Source organism: Pelophylax lessonae (genome assembly GCF_965119305.1).
Source record: "Pelophylax lessonae genome assembly, chromosome: 6".
NCBI classification, from domain to species: Eukaryota; Metazoa; Chordata; class Amphibia; order Anura; family Ranidae; genus Pelophylax; species Pelophylax lessonae.
Genome location: NC_138773.1, coordinates 38,650,408 through 38,666,897, shown reverse-complemented (window position 1 = coordinate 38,666,897; position 16,490 = coordinate 38,650,408). Strand labels below are relative to the sequence as shown.

General features: G+C 43.3%; 2 protein-coding genes across 2 annotated transcripts in view; both read right to left on the bottom strand.

The window, feature by feature from the left end:
• LOC309557664 (uncharacterized protein) overlaps positions 1 to 3,024 on the bottom strand; it is a gene marked incomplete at both ends in the record, with an annotated part of 32,309 nt that extends 29,285 nt beyond the window's left edge. The window contains one exon of the mRNA XM_082260452.1: positions 2,649 to 3,024. Coding sequence (XP_082116578.1) covers positions 2,649 to 3,024 — 376 coding nt within the window. The remainder of the gene's footprint in view (positions 1 to 2,648) is intronic.
• The window catches only part of LOC309558536 (uncharacterized protein), a gene marked incomplete at both ends in the record, with an annotated part of 403,568 nt that overhangs the window by 96,461 nt on the left and 290,617 nt on the right, over positions 1 to 16,490 (bottom strand).

Sequence of the window (16,490 nt, the reverse complement as noted above, 5' to 3'; positions counted from 1 at the left end):
TGGGACAACCCAACATTTGGGATTTTCCTTCGCTTTCCTTCATTCCTTGGTGATATGGTAATCAGGACAAACAGAAAGGGTGAATCTCCCTAATGGGGGACACAGACCACAATAAAAACCTGACAGGGGTTCTAACCTGTCTCCAATCTATCCAAAGTAAAAAAAAGTTTTGCATTTAGTTTTATAAGTACCTTAACTCAGAAAAGTTCTTTCTATTGCTCTCCACCTCCTCTAAATCTCCAAATTCCTTTTTTCGGGCTGCAGTGATCTGACTTCCTTTTAGATGGTGGCTATGTTCATTCTCTATGATCCCACACTATTTAGGAATGTAGCCACCCTCTCTTGCTTGCTCCCAAGATGGACTATGTCCTCCTAAAAATGGTTTACTCTGGAGGAACCATTGAAATAACTTTCTAGTCTCAGGGGACCCTTGCTAATAATTACTAGACCCAGGGCCACTGCAAGAGTTTTTGTCTACCCAGGGGAATGTGTATTTCGCTGTCTCCAACTGTCTGCTGGCCACACGATGGGGCACAGCGTGACGGACGCCACACAGCATTGAACATTTGATTTGTGGTTAGCTGCCACTAAATGGCAACGTGTAATGAGGCAGTTGGGTTATACATTTGCCAGATAACCTGTGTGAATGAGTCATTTTATTTTTATTATTTTGTTTTACAAATTTTTTATTATTTTTTACAATTTTGTACTTATGTTTTATTTATTTTTTCAATGCTGTTGGGGGGCTTTGGTGAAATATCAGGAATCTAAATAAACCCCTGATGTCTCACTGTTGAGACAGAGAAAGGGACTGAGTACACAGAATCCACCATCCCTCTCTTTGCAGTCTCAGCTGCACTGGACAGTGAATGAACAGAAAGCTCTGTACAGAGGCTCCTGTTCATTCACAAACTGAAGCTTAAACACAGTTTGTTAAGCTTTAGTTATGAATGAATACAGTGAGTGATGAGTACCGATCACTCACTGTATATGAAAAAACACTTAGGGACGATGCCAAACTGCAAGCTAGGTCTACAGTAATGTGCTTACCCCCTGCCTTACACAATTTAGTATAAAAATGAGTAGGAACAAACAGGGGCGTACCTAGAGCATTTGGCACCCGGGGCGGATCCTATATCTGGCACCCCCCCAGGCGTGCAGGCGACGAACCGCTCATTGACGTGTCACGTGTAGCGCCTCCACGCACTGCAGCAAAATGTAGGAAGGACCCCTTTACATTACACAGCCCCCGTACCTCTGGACCCAATTACATTACACAGCCCCCGTACCTCTGGACCCAATTACATTACACAGCCCCCGTACCTCTGGACCCCTTTACATTACACAGCCCCCGTACCTCTGGACCCCTTTACATTACACAGCCCCCGTACCTCTGGACCCCCCCAATAGAACCTCTTTACAATACAACCCCCCAAATAGAACCCCTTTACAATACAACCCCCCCAATAGAACCCCTTTACAATACAACCCCCCCAATGGAACCCCTTTACAATACAAAGCCCCCCCCATAGAACCCCTTTACAATACATCCCCCCCAATAGAACCCCCTTACAATACATCCCCCCAATAGAACCCCCTTACAATACATCCCCCCCAATAGAACCCCCTTACAATACATCCCCCCCTCCCCCAATAGAACCCCCTTACAATACATCCCCCCTCCCCCAATAGAACCCCCTTACAATACATCCCCCCCCTCCCCAATAGAACCCCCTTACAATACATCCCCCCTCCCCCAATAGAACCCCCTTACAATACATCCCCCCCTCCCCCAATAGAACCCCCTTACAATACATCCCCCCTCCCCAATAGAACCCCTTTACAATACATCCCCCCTCCCCCAATAGAACCCCCTTACAATACATCCCCCCCCTCCCCAATAGAACCCCCTTACAATACATCCCCCCTCCCCCAATAGAACCCCCTTACAATACATCCCCCCCTCCCCCAATAGAACCCCCTTACAATACATCCCCCCCCCCAATAGAACCCCTTTACAATACATCCAATGGACATCTGTGCATTATATCATATATTGATTTTTCTGAATATTGGTTTATTATATGATATACTTATTTATTTATTTATAAGGTCACTACACTTGCACATATTCATTATATGTATTTATTAATATTTATTATTGGGCATTTGTGCATTGCACCACATACTAGCTTTTTAAATATTGGTTCATTATATTTATATGACATACCACACCCTAATTTTTTTCCCTTTACTTACTGTGTAATTAAATCTGGCAGCGCCAATTACCTCCCTATTCACTGTACACTTGGGCACTCACCTTCTCCCAGCTGAGGCTCCGCCCCTTCTTCCCGCCGAGGCTCCACCCCCTTCTTCCCGCCGAGGCCCCGCTCCCTTCTGCACGCCGAGGCCCCGTCCCCTTATTCCTGCCGAGGCTCCGCCCCCCCTCCCTGCCAGCAGCGCGGACTGAAGGAGCTGCCACTGCAGCTGCCTTCACACTGCGATAGGATCTGTCAGAACACGCCGGGCAGGACACCGGCTGACACCCCCTAGTGTGTGGCACCTGGGGCGGCCGCCCCCCCCCCCCCCCCCCCTGTTGGTACGCCACTGGTGAACAAAACAGACAATAAAAAAGTGGGAAATCTCACCAAAAATATTTTTGCAATAAAAGGTCTTTTCCTTGAATTTATCAGAATCCTTTATCTTACAAGCTATGGTGACATTTTGGTGTTTAGTGATGGAAGGTGTGAAAGTCAGAGAGGAGGTGAAATCTAGTAGACCTTCTTTATCAGATTTTTCAGTTTTCTCTCTGTGAGCCACATATCCAGAATGCTGAAGACCACTTTTCCCTTCTTCCCCCGATGGGGTTTCTAATATTTCATAATGAGTTCCACCTGCTTCTGTCACCCTCCATATGGCCTGGGTGTTCTCCGTACAGTATGAGGCACCAAAGTACAAAGTGACTTTCTCCCCACTGAACCATGTCTGGGGACCGTATATGTTGTTAATACTGAAGGTTGGCATGTCTGCTGCAGTAATGAAAAAAAAGTAAAAGTAAATTTAAAAAAAACAGTAAAAGTATATCTAAATGAGAATACCACATTAATGTAATTATATATGTTAACAAGTATATGTACAGTCAGGGGCGTAACTACAGGGGTTGCAGGGGTTGCAATCGCTACCGGGCCCCATGCTCCAGGGGGTCCGGTAGCAAACCAGTGGGTGAACTTCTAGGATCTCAAAGGTCACACTTGCGACCGGGCCCTGGCATTTCACCACTGTGGGGAGGCCCCAAGATTGCAGGAACGGGGCCCACTGCAGAACTTGTGAAAGGATCCTGATGCGGGACCATAATAAAAGGCCATGCAATGAGATTAAAGAGCCCCAGGATTAGTGGGAAGAGCCCCGGGCTTGAAGGGAAGGGCCCCGGCCAGGGGTCTGGGGGGCCCTTCATGGTTTCTTGCATCGGGGCCCTGAAGGTTCTAGTTACGCCTCTGTGTACAGTCAAGCAATGTTAGTTTTAGATGGAGAGATAGAGTAGGAAAGGGGAAATAAACGAGAAGTACATAGTTAGGGTTTACATACATATGAATATATATATACTCAGTATCTCACAAAGTGAGTACACCCCTTACATTTTTGTAAATATTTTATTATATCTTTTCATGTGACAACACTGAAGAAATGACACTTTGCTACAATGTAAAGTAGTGAGGGTACAGCTTGTATAACAGTGTAAATTTACTGTCCCCTCAAAATAACTCAACACACAGCCATTAACCACTTTACGACCAGCGACATAGACCTACGTCGGCTGAATTTGCGTGGTTGTACCGGGATGATGCCTCTAGCTAGAGACATCATCCCAGTACCGTTTTTTTATAGACGGCGTCGGCTTTCCGGCGGTAATGACCAATGTGGCTCAGGAGCCGCTGGATCGTTACCCCGGTGAGAGGGAGGGGATGTCCCCCCCTCCCGCCGCCTTCCGTGGCTCTGCCCAGGTCTCCCGTCTCACCGTGAGACCCGGACACCCAGCTGGCGCGTCTGCCGGCTTGATGGAGTCCCGATCAAAGCCGGATGCGGCTTCTATCGGTCTCTGATGACGTAACCCGGAGGCGGCGTCCATGACGTCACATCCGGGTTACTCGGCTGCTAAAGGCGGCAGTTTTAAAAAGTGAATGTATTCAAAAATGCTGTTTTCGGCGTTTTGAACACATGGAAGTGCAGTGGAGGGGTTTGGTGTCTTTTAGACCCTCTATCCCTCCATAAACAGTACCTGTCACTGCATATTGCTGTCACAAGGGATGTTTACATTGCTTGTGACAGCAATAAAAGTGATCAGATTTTTTTTTTTAAACCTATGTTAAAATTAAAAAAAAAAATAAAATAAATAGGAAAAAAAAATTTAGCCGCCCCCGTCGCCATTAGCTCACGCACGAAAGAAAACGTATACTGAAGTTGCGCCGCAAATGAAACCGCTGTTCAAACCACACATGTGAGGTATCGCCGCGATTGCCAGAGCGTGAGCAATAATTTAAAATGAGCTACACTCTAACTCTAAACTGGTAACCGTTACAAAATGTTAAAGCGTCGTTTATGGAGATTTTTATTGACCGAAGTTTGTCGCCATTCCAAGGGTGTGCGCAATTTTAAACCGTAACATGTTGGGTATCTATTTACTTGGCGTGACATCATCTTTCACAATATACAAAACTTTACTGTATTTTTTTTAAATGCAGTGAAATGTGATTTTTCGTAATTTTTCCAAAAAAATGGCGTTTGAAAGACCGCTGCGCAAATACCACGTAACAAAAATTATTGCACTGACCACCATTTTATTCTCCAGAGTCTTTGCTAAAAAATATATTTATAATGTTTTGGGGTTTTAAGTAGTTTTCTAGCAAAAAAATCTGATTTTATCTTGTAAACAAAAAGTGTCAAAAAATAGGCTCAGTCTTAAAGTGGTTAATGTCTAAACCGCTGGCAACAAAAGTGAGTACACCTCTAATTAAAAATGTCCAAATTGGGCCCAACTAGCCATTTTTCTTCCCCCATGTCACGTGACTCATTAGTGTTACAAGTTCTCAGGTGTGAATGGGGAGCAGGTGTGTTAAATTTTGTGTTGTCGCTCTTACTCTCTTATACTGGTCACAGGAAGTTCAACATGGCACCTCATGGCAATGAACTCTGAGGATCGGAAAAAAATAATTGTTGCTCCACATAAAGATGGCCTAGGCTATAAGAAGATTGAAAAGGCCCTGAAACTGAGCTGCAGCACAGTGGCCAAGACCATACAGCGGTTTAACAGGACAGGTTCTACTCAGAACAGACCTTGCCATGGTTGACCAAGGAAGTTGAGTGCTCAGCATTATATCCAGAGGTTGTCTTTGGGAAATAGACGTATGAGTGCTGCCCACATTGCTGCAGAGGTTGAAAGGGTGTACTTTCCAACAAAATGTGTCATGTTTTCGAATGTACTGAGAATTTTTTTAGGAATGTTGGTAAGAACATTCATTCAAAAATCTATTAGTGCATGGATTAATGCGTGCCCAGCTTTAGTGCCCACACTGTATGTTATGCAACAGTTAACCAAAATGTTTTTGGTGTTTTTAATTTTTCTTTTAGAGAATAGCCAACAGCTTTTCCAAGTATCCCAGTTTGGTTTTAAAATCGCCAATTCAGCATCCCTGCCTCCCTGAGAACCCCACTAGAGGCTAAATTGCAGGTAAGAAATACAGCGTGGCCCTGTACCTGCCCCCAGCCTAGGAAGAGGAAATGAAAGGGATGTAGGATACGACCCAGTTCATCACTCTGCTCTTTCATGATCTGTGGAAAGTCAGCATTAGACAGACAGCTATGTGCAATTAATTAGAACCCATCATTTGGTCTGGTGCTCCTTCCATTGTTTCATGATATTTTCTGGCATCCAGAGTTTATTGGTAGGCGCATCAAAGGCCGGCGCTAGAAATATTTGCATGTAAAATCCAACAGACATGTTGTACCCAAGTTAATTGATCAACTTGGATACATTCAGCCTGCCCTACAGTACACGGTTCAAATCTCAGCCGGTCCCTGCTGCACCAGAGGAGATTTGAACTATCTATGGCTGGCTTTACTCAACCTGCTTCAAGCTGCTTTTGCATTCCCATTGACTGTATGGGGAGAACCAGGTCTGACGCTAACAAAAGCCCTTAGCTACCCATGGTCCACCTTCATATGCAGAACAGTTACACATTTCTGGCTGTTTTGAGGCACCTTTTTTAGTAAGAGGTCCTGTGCTCTTCTCCAAAGGTTCCTTCAAAGATGGATGCTCCACCCTGCAGATAAACTCTTCCCCCTCATCTGCGATGGATGCCTTCAATTTTAAACATGCTTTGTATGTGAATGTGTTATCCTTCTGCCTCTCTGGTGTAAGTTCTGAGATATTGTATCCATCATTCTGGGACAGAGGGAATAGTTGTTCACTCTCCTTCTCCTTCTTCAGCCATTTCACACTCAGGGCTTTGGGAAATACATTGGACACCTCACACTTCAGCGTTGCTGTATTTTCATTGAAAAGATTGGGAACTGGAATATCCCGTACCTCTGGCCTCCAGGGAAACTCTGTGTGCAACAGAAAGAAAAAATATAATTACCAATTTCATTACCAGACAAACAAATGGTGGAACCAGCAGCAAAAATTGCTCAGTGGATTGCTGGCACTGTAATATTGCTTCTCTCATTTTTTAACTCTGTGTATATTTTAGCAGCAATCATGTGACCATATGCCTTGGTTTTTAAACTTATGATAAGCATTACAAGGAACCTAGAGGCAGCTTGTTTTGTTTTTTTATTATTAAAAGCCTTCAAATGTAGAAAAAGATTTGAACATTTACATTGTAACAGCTTTTTTTATGCATAATTTTTCAATTATTGTGTAACAATTTGTACATCACTTTAAAAGGAGTTCCACATGGTCATAGCACACACTTTCATTTTAGAACATCGGCATTTAGTAATACAAACAATAATTATATTTGACAATCCAATATAAGATGACTTGAAAAATCTCCTTTGATGTTGTGACAGGGTTGCAAACCGTCAGTAAATGTATGGACAGTTTGTAAAAAAATCAGGGAATTTTAGAACAGTCTGTAAATACAAGGGAATTGGAAGAACCAATACGTTGAAACCAGGTACTGGTACCAACATCCAGAGGTATTATACAGAAAAGAGAGGAGGAGACTAGTTCCAACTTAAAAGTCTCCAAGGAATAGGCGGACGTAGGACTTTCTGGTACCTAGAACATCCTACGTCCCCCTATTCCTTGGAGACTTTTAAGTTGGGGGAATAGTCTCCTCCTCTCTTTTCTATAAATACCAGGGGCTGATAATTTGTTTTGCTTGGTTGACGTTTTAAATATAAACCAGGCAAATTACTTGTTACGGGTATTATCAATGTTTCCATATTGTGCGTATACTGTTTAAATATCAAATGTCTTCATTTTTATTATGAGTTCTGTTTGTTTTCAGGTTGTCAGTAAAAAATTGTGCTCTGTCAGTACATTTTTCATGTTGTTTTTAAAATAATCAGGGGCGTAACTACAGAGGTTGCAATTGCAAACGGGCCCCATGTTCCAGGGGGCCCGTGCAGCTCCCCAGTACACCTGGATAGGAGGGGCGGCGGGGGCAGCATGTAGAGAAATCACTGTCCTCCTTTTTCCTCCTGTAGCTGCAGGAGGAAAATGGAGGAGATTGGTTCCTCTGTATGCTGCCCCCGCCACTCCTCCTATCCAGTTCACTTGTGTTCTGTTGTCTCTGGGACCCTGTGTGCTCCCCTGGTCCCCCCCCCCACTATGCTCCCTCCCCTCTCCTGCTGGCTGCTGCAGGGGATGTGTCCCAATAGAGAACCAGGAAGGGGGTCGGTAAATATGTAATTTACCAACTCCTTCCTTTTCTGAATGGACAGTGTCATAGTCAGTGACATAGTAAAAAAATAAAATAAAATTATAAAAAATAATACAAATAAAGTACCAAAAAATAAAAACTACTGACACCAGTGGGTGAACTTCCAGTATCGCAAAGGTCACACCTGGAACCGTGCCCTGGCATTCCACCACCGTGGGGAGGCCCCAAGAGGGCAGGAAGGGGGCACAATGCAGAACTTGTGAATAGGTCAGTGGGAAGAGCCCCAGGCTTGAAAGGAAGGGCCCCGGCCAGGGGTCCGGGGGGCCCTTCATGGTTTCTTGCACTGGGGCCCTGAAGGTTCTAGTTACGCCTCTGAAAATAATGCTGTGGAGGTTGGAGTGTGGTGACTGCCTGTCTGCGGGGTATCTCTTACCACAACTTTCTGGATTCCCTGAATGCTTTGCAGCCTCTCCTCCATTTGTAAAGTCTACATATCCCATGGTACCCTGCTGCCTGCAAACAGTGATCCCTGTACTTACTCCGCCTCCTAAAACTCCTCCCCCTAATACTTTGTAGTTCGCAAGGCAGGCTCTGTAAAATGTATGACACAGTAGTGTATATTCCCAGGGCATGGTGACTACATGTCACAGAATTCAAGGAAGTAAATGTGTGGGGATCTTCACAAAGTTGAAAACCTCCATATATACAATCCTATACCCACAGTTGATCCAGAGGAAGGCAAACAAAACTCCAATAAAGCATGATCCAATTTGGTCCAACAGGGGAAAAAAATTCTTCCTGACCCCCCCAACAGGCAATTGGATATTCTTTTCAGTGTCATTCAGACTAATAGGATTAGGCTAGAAAATAATGAGAAAATGAATGATTTTGCATTTTGAGTATAGATACGCTTTTGCAGGCTGTTGCTGTCAGTGTGCCTTTCTCTGCACGGTGACAGCTGAGCTGGCAGGTTTGTATTGTAAACAAATCCATGTGATCACTGTGATTGGCTATCATGATAATAACATTATCAGGAACCAATCAGAGTGGTTCTTGATTGTTGATGTGAAATTAGCACTGTCAGTGACAATGCAGTCTCTGAACTAGTGCTGGTTCCAAGTTACAAAATGGAAGGCGTATGAAAGTTCCCTTAGCTTTGGGGATTGTAGGGGGAATTAGTTAAATGGAGTCTAGCTTTAAAGTTTAAGTGTAGTCAAACAAAAAAAGAAAAACACATAAATCAGCATGCAGGGCATTACTTACAGCCAGTAGAGTTTAACTCTTGTTCTTCTGGCTCCTACATTAGCTAAAATCGTTATCCTCTGATCCTCCCTACCCCTGCCCATAATCTACCGATGCAGAGGGGTTAATAGAGCTGCCAGACCTGTAAGAAACACTCAGCAAAAGTGCCGACTATGTCCACCCTTTCCGCCTACCTCCTCTTCCATGGAAGCTGTACTATAGCTCCAATCCATGAAAAATGATCTATGGAGGATGGGCAGATGAACGAAGAGTCTGCCTCCTCCAGTCATAGTTTGTGCTTAATTCATAGAAGCTATAGTACAGCCTCTATGAATGGAGGATCGATGCAAAAAGGGTGGGCATAGTCGGCACTCTTAACCACTTTAAGACCCCCTTAATGTTCAGACCACTTTTTTCAACTTGGCACTGCGTGACTTTAATGGTCGTGCGACGCTGTACCCAAACAAAATTGATGTCCTTTTTTCCCACAAATAGAGCTGGTGGTATTTCATCACCTGTGCGATTTTTTATTGTTTGCGCTATAAACAAAAAAAGAGCGATAATTCTGGAAAAAAAAAAAAAACAATATTTTTAACATTCTGCTATATAACATTCCCCCCAAAAAAATGAAAAATCAAATTTTTTTGACATTTTAGGCCAATTTGTTTTCTGCTACATATTTTTGGTAAAAGAAATCACAATAAGCGTATTTTGATTGGTTTGTGCAAAAGTTATCACGTCTACAAACTAGGGGAAAGATTTATGTCATTTTTATTATTTTATTCTTTTTTTTTTACTAGTAACGGCGGCGATCTGCAATTTTTTGCGGGACCGTGACATTGCGGTGGACAGATCGGACCCCTATCTGACATTGTTGACACTTTTGGGGGTACCAGTGACATTACTACAGTAATCAGTGCTGAAAATATGCACTGTTACTGTAAAAATGACACTGGCAGGGAAGGGGTTAACAGTGTGGGTGTTTACAAGAGCTGACCGTCTTTCTCTCTCTCAGTGGGGAGCGATCGCGGGTGTCAGGCGGCAATCGGAGCCGTCTGCCCGCTGCATCGGCTTCCCCGCTGATGATTAGGGGTGGGAGCGCGCCTCCTAGCTGCCACTAAGCGGCCGACGTAGCCATACGTTGGTTTGCCTGGGAGAGCCACACTGCCGCTGTAAATATGCGGTAAGCGATCAAGTGAAGTGGTTAATAAATGCCTTTTACATGTCCGCCAGCTCTATTAACCCCCACCACACTGGAAGATTACAGCAGCAGAAGTAGGGAAGAATCTGAAGAGGAGGATTTCAACTAATGCAGGAGCCAGCAGCACAAGGTACACATTGCATTGATAGTAAGTAAAAAGAAAAAAAAAAATTAAAAACACCTATGGCTTTCAGATTATGGGTTCTGTGCAATGATGAGATGTCCTAGGAGGACAACTCAAAGCATTTATTACCAACATAACATCCAAACTTATTTTAAGATGATCGCAGCGCATAGGCGTGCGCACAGGGTGTGCCTGGGCACTCTAATCATTCTGCATGGCGCAGATTCCCCTGTTTAAACCTGTAATATTTCACCAAGCAGTAAAGCAAATCTCCTGCGCTCAAGTAGAATGTGATGAAGGGAAGAGAGATGCACTTCAGACTTAGATGGAAAAAAAGGGCCAATGGTCTTGCTGCCCCCTCAGGATCAAGGGTATCCAGAATCAACTGAGAGAAAAAGACAAAAGAAAAGGGGCGCACCGACCTAGTGCATCACCACTAAAACCATTTATTTAAAATGTTAAAAAGTATACAATATACTCACAAAGCGGGTGTGATTATACACACATCACCATTGCATATACAATCTCCAAGGAAGCCAAGGTCCCATACGTGACAAAATGGCATGCAGAGTGCCGCATGGGGCTGCCATGGCTAGGCTGACGCGTTTCAGGGGCGTACCCCCTTCCTCAGAGCCAGAAAAGTTGCTGCTGAAATATTTCACCAAGCCCCCTAACAAAGCTTGTAAAAAAAATAAAATAAAAAAAATAAAGTTGCAAAAAATAAAAGTTACTGACACTATCCACTGCCCTATTGACACGGTCAACTGCTCTACTGACACCTTCAGCATATATGTGCATGCACACACACATATGTGTTTGAGATTTGAGATCAATGTCACAAATAGCTCACAGAGATGCTGCCGCTCAGGTACAAGCAATGAAGTCTTCAAACAACAGGTGCACGTCCGGTCCGTGAACCCAGCAATATCCAAACACAGGAAGATAGACCGCACTCCAAAGTGAAGATCAAACAGACTTTATTGAACATTATGTTTGTTCAATAGTCAGTTTGATCTTCACTTCAGAGTGCGGTCCATCTTCCTGTGTTTGAGATTGGAGGTGCATACCCTAATGCAATCGGCTGTGAACACCTATGTCACAGCGGTAGGGTATAACATTTCAGGGCCATGCAGGACCGTTTGGACCCCTCTACTGCTTATACATGAATTCTTCCCAACACAGCACTTTAAATGTAACTGCCGGTATCTGAACTGTCCCATTACCTGCAATGGCAAAGAACAGCAGTTCCTGCTTACTTAAGGTACACTAACTGATATGTCGGTTAGCCCTAATGGTTTTACCATAGCAAGGTCAATGACTAAAGCTTCTCATATGATTGTATAATTGTTTCCCACACAATCCCGGTTCATTTCCATTTAGTAAATTCTGGATCTGATCAATCTTGGTACCTTTATCCAGCACAGACAGCTCTCTGCTCTCCCAGTCCTCCATGGAGTCATGTTTCCAGGACACCTTCACTGCAGATTTTCGATCACTGAAGAAGCTCCCAGGAACTTTAAAGTGGCTGTTAATTGTGTATGTGCTGTCATTGTTTTGAGATATTTTGCCACGATCTAAAGTTTCCTTCTCATTCCATTTGATTTGGATATTACTAGGGTAAAACTTTTCTATATCCAGCATGCACAACACCTCCTCAGAATCAGTCAAAGACAGTTTTATAGGACCGGACACTGTGGGCTTTGCTGGAAGAAAAAGAACAAGAAATTATTCCAATCACAATACAATATAACCCCTTTTCTATAGTAAATGTCCTTCTAAAACTTGATACCAATGGGCAGATACCACTATACCTCCCTTGACTGTACAGTATACTAATTTTCAGAAATAGTTATGTGCTCTGTTTGGGTCATCCACTTTAAGATCTGTCATTGACCTATGTCCATACATTAAAAGTGCTCCTAAATTATATAAAAATCCATTTTAACCCTCCTCTTATGTTAGAATTCCGTTACTATCCATGATGTTTAGGGTCAGTTTTGACCCGTGTTTTAAATCAGCCATAAAATACCCTCTGAATAATTATTTATGATCAAATTTGTTTCTTACCTCTTGGTTACCCTGTTAGGCTTCTTTATCCTTGAAAAGATTGGTTTTAATATTTTTGGTGTGACCCCCTAGACCTTTCTTTTGATAGCATACCTCTCATTTTCAAATTTAAAAAATGGTAAAATAAAGTCAGCAACTCTGAAATGAATTTGTCCTATGTTTCTTCACTTTATTTAGAGAAGCAGACAAGCAGGAAAAGAGATAGGCCCCTCCCTAACTACAGCTCACAGGGTTGAGAGGGGATTGGCTGTCACTGTTACTAAGCAGAGAGAGTGTTTATGATTTCAGTTTTGGCACTTATTAGTGTCCTAACATCCTATATTATAACTGGGTCAGAATTGACCCTAACACCATGAACGTCTTAATTTTCACCACAGTATTTTATAATTTAGTGAAAAGGATTATTTTTCTATTACATTGTTTAAATAGAGGTTCCTGACAAAGTAAAAAAATCTTGATGCAATAAACAAATTTATGTGATACTTATAGACATTCAAAACCTGAAAAAGGGTCAGTTCTGACCCTAACATAAGAGGAGGGTTAAGTAGTGAAAAGAAAACAGACTTAAAAAAAATAAAAACTTTAAAATGTATGTTTTGCTCTTGCTACCTAAAGTTTTGGAACCAGAAACTCTTTTTCATATTGAGTAATGATAGAGTACAAAAGGGTTATAACCCTTGTCAGTTTTTTTTTTTTTTTTTACCATCTGAGTGCCATTGGAGAGATTTCACATCACTTTCTACCACATAGTTAAAGTAGGAGTTCAGACAAAACCTAACTAACGCTAAACCTGCCCTCTGCCACATTCTAAGACTAATCTATCTAACCCTGTAAAGCAAAAATTGCTGTACTTACCTATTTTGCAGCCGATCCGGTCCTGTCCCAACATCAGCTGCCAGCAGCGGCTTCAGTGTGGAGGCGGCTGCAGGAGAGGCAGCCAACAATGGAAGCCCCATAGTAACTCTATGGGTGACATCACTTCCCATTCATTTCACAGCCATTGTCGGTCCTCTCCTGCACAGAGCTTCCGCCGCTGGAGACCAGACCACATCAGCTGCAGAATAGGTAGGTACAGCAAGTTTTGCTTTACAGTGTTAGGTAGATTAGGGTTAGAATGTGGCAGAGAGCAGGTTTAGCGTTAGTTAGGTTTTGCCTGGACTTGCACTTTAAAACAGGAAGTCAGAGGAAAGCTCTTCAAACAAAATAAATCCCTGGATGTCACCAAAACTAGTGTCTCCATTGGAAACTTTCTCTCTATTCCTATTCTGATGGCAATCCAACACTTGGGACAACCCAACACTTGGGATTTTCCTTCACTTTCCTTCATTTCTTGGTGATATGGTAAACAGGACAAACAGAAAGGGTGAATCTCCCTAATGGGGACACAGACCACAATAAAAACCTGACAGGGGTTCTACCCTCTCTCCAATCTATCCAAAGTAAAAAAAAGTTTTTTGCCTTTTAGTATTATTAGTACTTTAACTCAGAAAAGTCTCTTTTATTGCTCTCAACCTCCTCTAAATCTCCAAATTCCTTTTTTGGGCTGCTGTGACCTGACTTCTTGTGAGATGGTGGCTATGTTCATTCTCTATGATCCCACTCTATTTAGGAATGTAGCCACCCTCTCTTGCTTGCTCCCAAGATGGACTATGAACTATGACTTCCTAAAATGTTTTATCCTGGAGGAACCATTAACTTAACCATTAACCTAATCATAACTTAACTTAACATTAACTTAACTTAACCATTAACCATAACTTTTTAGTCTCCAGGAACCCTTACTAATAAATACTATATCCAGGGCCACTGCAAGAGTTTTTGTCTACCCAGGTGTATTTTGCTGTCCCCAACTGTCCGCCGGCCACATGATGGGGCACAGCGTGAAGTATGACACAGCATTTAAAATTTGAGTTGAGCTTAGCTGCCAAAAAAGGGCAGTGTGTAATGAAGCAGTGGGGTTATACATTTACCAGAGAACCTGTGTGAATTAGTCCTTTTATTTATTTTTTCTTGCAAATTTTTAATTATTTTTTACAATTTTCTAATTATTTTTGATTTATTATAATCACAATGCTGTTGGGGGGCTTTGGTGAAATACCAGGAATCTAAATATACCCCTGATGTCTCATTTTTGAGATAGAGAAAGGGACTGAGTACACAGATTCCACCATCCCTCTCTTTCAGTGGCGGCTGGTGCTCAAAATTTTTTTTGGGGGGGGGGGGGCGCAAAAAGAAAAATGTAATAGGTATTGCTTTGCGGCAAAAAACGCTGTAAAAAATTGCGTGACTTTGAGGTCATGGTACAGGCATGGCACAGGTGATGGTACAGGCATGTCACAGGTCATGGTACAGGAGATGGTATAGGCATGGCACAGGTCATGGTAAGGGCATGGCACAGGTCATGGTACAGGCATGGCACAGGTCATGGTACAGGTCATGTCACAGTCACAGGTCATAGTCAAAGTCACAGGTCATGTCACAGTCACAGGTCATGTCACAGTCACAGTCACAGGTCATGTCACAGGTCATGTCACAGTTTTTTTGAATCAAAGTCAAAGTTTATTAAACCAAAAAAAAATTGTACAGCAAATATAAAAAACACAGGTGATAAATGCAGTACTGTCGACCATATCTGAGTAGCATAGACATAAACAACAAAAGAAACCCCCCCCCCCCCCAAACAGATTCCCATAAAAAAAAAAAAAAAAAACTGCCACGGGGATCCCCACCCGGGCCACAAGGGCCCATCCAAGCCTCACGATGTGATTCAACACCCAGCCAGTGCACACTGTGGAGCGAAGCACAACCTCATCTACACGATATGAAGAGTGGACTCCTAGGTAGCACATGTCAGCGACGACTGTAGCCATCTATCCCAAATTTTATTGTACTTAGCAGGACACCCCCTACCAACATAAATCAGCTTCTTATATGGAAGGGTAGCATTGATGTCAGCAATCCACGCGGCCAGGGTAGGAGGCGAGGACTGCATCCAGCTGCGAGCTATCAGCTTACGGGCACTAAACAACGTTTCGTGAATAAATTTCAAAGAATTTTTGTCAACTTCTAAATCTGGGAACAAACCTAGTAGGCATTGCCTAGGGTCCAAAGAGACCGGGGAGCCCATTTGGTCATGTAGGAACTGAACAATTTGTTGCCAGAAACCATTAATACGAGGGCATTGCCAAATTAAATGCTCAAATGTCCCGGGAGACAGGAGGCATTTGGGGCAATCAGGGGAACGGGAAGGATCAAATTTCGCCATCCTGACAGGTGTAAGATAGCATCTATGTAAAATATAAGTTTGTGTCAACCTGTCAGACATCTTGGGAGACACCAATTTACCCACCTCCAGCACCTCACTCCAATCATCATCATCCATGTCACCAGCACAGTCTACCCAGGGGGCCTTAAGAGCATAGGCCAACTGCGTCGACGAGGGGTTAAGAAGCATATCATAAAACATAGAGATCAGTTGCCGTGGGTTGTCCCCCTTCGCGACCAGCAGAACATCCAAAGGCTGCAAATGGGGACAAGCATCACCAAACTGTGCAGAGAAAGCGTGGCGCAACTGAAGAAATCGGAAAAACATAGAATTCGGTAAATGGAACTCAGCCTTCAGCCTGTCAAACGATTTGAGGCGACCATCGTGGAGCACATGGGACAAGAGATAAATGCCATGCTGTATCCATATCCTCGGGTCAGGGATCAGCAACAGCTCCCTTAGATGCCTGTTGAACCACAGGGGTGTATCGTCATGGAATAGGGGGCACCCCAATTTCACCACTGCCAGATCCCAAATCCGTTTGGCATGAAACTGAAAGGTATGCCTACCGGAACCCCCCGGCGTTCCCCCAAGACCTCTGAGGATATCACAGAAGGGGTGTGGGAAATAGCCAGGGGATTGCGCACAGACAAGAGATTCAAAGCGTAGCCTGTCAAGTTTGTCAAAATAGAAAAAATGAGAGAG